We start from the raw sequence: 3,165 nt of genomic DNA on the forward strand, positions 1-3,165 counted from the left end.
GTCAGAATTGAACCCAGAATCTGCGTTGGGCAGGCCGAGGCATTATCCACTGAGCCAAACCGGCTAGGACAGGATATGACATTTCTTAACCCTCCAGCAGCAGACCTTCCTTTTTTTCTCCAGGAGTGTGGTAAAAAATCCCTAGATCACCTATTTGGACTCTCATTACCCAAGTTACTAAGAATATTACCAGTGGCATACAGGGCGCTTAACCAATCAGCAGTCAGAAAAGGGGTTTCCTCTGTAGTTCACACGAATTGCTGGTTTGGCCCCTGCCCAGGCCTAACACCTCTGGCGAGTCATTAGCCCTGGGCCCGGGCACCCCCAGCTCCCCACCACCGCTGCCATCAACAATCGCTGGCTGGCTCCTCCCTGACCCTGGCCTAAAGCCTCAGGCTGAGGTGTTAGGTCAGGGCGGGGGCACCCCCAGCTCCCCGCTGCCGCCGATCGCTGGCTGGCTCCTCCCCGGCCTCCCCAGCTCCCCGCCATCTCCGCCATCAACGATTGCTGGCTGGCTCCTCCCTGACCCAGGCCTAAAGCCTCAGGCCGAGGTTTTAGGCCTGGGCCGGGGCACCCCCAGCTCCCTGCTGCTGCAGCCATCAAGTATCGCTGCTGGCTCCGCCCCGGTTCCCCGCCTTCGTTGCCATCAACCATCGCTGGCTCAACGATCGCTGGCTGGCTCCTCCCTGACCCAGGCCTAAAGCCTCAGTCCGTGGCTTGGCGCTGACATATGCAAATTAGCCGCCATCTTGGCTGGCGATTAATTTGCATATCTCACTGATTAGCCAATGGGAAGGGTAGCAAAGTTACAGTTAATTACCATGTTTCTCTATTATTAGATAGGATAAGCAAATGTAAAAAAAAGTTCTTATTTTTTCTCTCTTTGTATATAGAAGCTAGCATACAATACACATTTCTTTTTGCTTTGTGTTTTTCCTTTAACAGTATATTTTGGAGGTCTTTCTGTATTAATACATAGAGACATCTTCATTTTTTAAAAACAGCTGCATAGATTTCCATTACATGGAGAAACCATAATTTATTTAGCCAGGCCCCTGTTGATAGACATTTGTTTTTTTTTCTAGTGAACACTCTTGTACATATATTGCTATGTACCTGTGTAAGATTACTTGTAGGATAACTTCCCCACAGTGAAATCATTAAACCAAAAGACATATGTATTTGTAATTTGGATAGATATTGCCTCCTCCACAAATGTTGTATTAGTACACATTCCCACCAGCAATAATTTCTCACAGCCTTGCTAATAGTATGCATCTTCAAACTTTAGGAGTTTTGCCATTCTGTTACATGGTATTTTAGTGAAGTTTTAATATATATTTCTCTTATTTTGAGTGAGGTTAAGTGTCTTTTCATATATTTCACTGGTCATATCCTTTAGGACTAAATTTTGTAACACATCTTTTCTTTATAAGCAAAACTCCTAGAACAGTGCCATACTAATAATTCAGTAAAAGTTTGGTTGAACTAAATTTAGCAGTTTCTTCCTTTCTTGCATGACATACTATCCCAGGCTTATCTTGTATTTACCCTGTGCATCCCAGGAATCAGGCATTTTTGTGAGCATTTCTGTTTGTTTTTTAGTGTGAAATTATATTACAAACCAAGGGCTGACACTAGCTGTGCTCATTGCTTCTGGAATATATATTCTTCTTGGCACTTTCATCAGATAGAGTTAGGAAATACATGCATGTCTATACACATATGCAAGTATGCACATTTGTAAACATATACATATATATATACACACATGCACATATATATGAAAAATACATGTACATGTACATATTTTAGAAATGATACGGTCACACTGATAGTACTAATTCCCATCCATTTCCACAGGTTTCTTGCCTTACATCACTCCATATTTGTATATTCCTTTTTCCTAAGTGGAAACCCTGACTTCTAACACAGTTACCTATTTTGTTCAATTCCCTAATACAATACAGCCAAGAATCACTTCACCCATTCAACTATAATATACTACTGTAGCTTACTTTAAAAAAATTGTTTACAAAGAAAGACAATTGATGTGTCTTTAAAAATATCAGTCATTATTCAAATTATTTTACCTGAATTAGACTTTATTTAAAAGATTCATTGGAGAACATACAAAGAATCTTTCATATAACTTTTAGAGCAGTTCTTTTTAGAAATTCTAATTAGGCTTTGATGAGGGCAGTGTATTAGAATTTATCTAATGAAAAGTAGGAAATTTCATAGTTTTATGGTAATAAAGAGTTTTTTGCCATTAATTACACTGATGGTCAACTAGTCTTTCTAGAAATAACATTAAAATATACACATTAAATCGGTTCCATTCTGGATTCAAGGAATTATCTTTGCCCAGAATAATAAATTATGCAGTATTTTAAAAGAAAATATGAACCCTTAATCTAAAACTTTGAATTTTGTTAAAAAATCCACCAGGAATAAATATGAGTGCTTATTCTTATATATTACTTATATTAATGTTTTTAGCTTCTAATAATTTATCACTTACAGTTTTCTCATTTTTTTTCAGATACAGGCATAGACTACCACGCTCTTCTAAAACAATTTGATCACCTAAACCACATGAATCCTGACAAGTTTGAATCTACAGATTTAGATATGCTAATCAAAGCAGTAAGAATAATTCCAAAAAATAATGTCTTTATTGTGCCTCTGAGGTTTTGTAAGTAAATGTATATAATGGTTACATATATGTAATTTGGCAAGTAAATTCAATGAAGTGAAAATATAACTTTTATATATTACTCTCTAGAACCGTGGTTGGCAAACTGCGGTTCACGAGCCACATGCGGCTCTTTGGCCCCTTGAGTGTGGCTCTTCCACAAAATACCACGTGCGGGTGCACGTACGGTGTGATTAAAACTTCGTGGCCCATGTGCAGAAGTTGGTTTTCGGCCTGGGCGAGTCTATTTTGAAGAAGTACTGTTGATATTTGGCTCTGTTGACTAATGAGTTTGCCGACCACTGCTCTAGAAATCTTTAAAGGGAAATGGCTTAACCTTATTAGTATCCTATATAATAAAAGGATAATATGCAAATTGACCCTAATAGCAGAACGACTGGGAATTACTGGTCACTATGACACACACTGCCCACCAGGGGGCAGACGCTCAATGCAGGAGATGGCCC

General features: G+C 39.2%; 1 protein-coding gene across 3 annotated transcripts in view; it reads left to right on the top strand.

The window, feature by feature from the left end:
• The window catches only part of NUCB2 (nucleobindin 2), a 43,000-nt gene that overhangs the window by 22,038 nt on the left and 17,797 nt on the right, over positions 1-3,165 (top strand). For all 3 annotated transcript variants that reach the window (XM_005883311.2, XM_014530913.1, XM_005883312.2), the window contains one exon: positions 2,546-2,649. In XM_005883311.2, coding sequence (XP_005883373.2) covers positions 2,546-2,649 — 104 coding nt within the window. The remainder of the gene's footprint in view (positions 1-2,545; positions 2,650-3,165) is intronic.

The sequence above is a fragment of the Myotis brandtii genome, unplaced genomic scaffold (genome assembly GCF_000412655.1).
Source record: "Myotis brandtii unplaced genomic scaffold, ASM41265v1 scaffold782, whole genome shotgun sequence".
NCBI classification, from domain to species: Eukaryota; Metazoa; Chordata; class Mammalia; order Chiroptera; family Vespertilionidae; genus Myotis; species Myotis brandtii.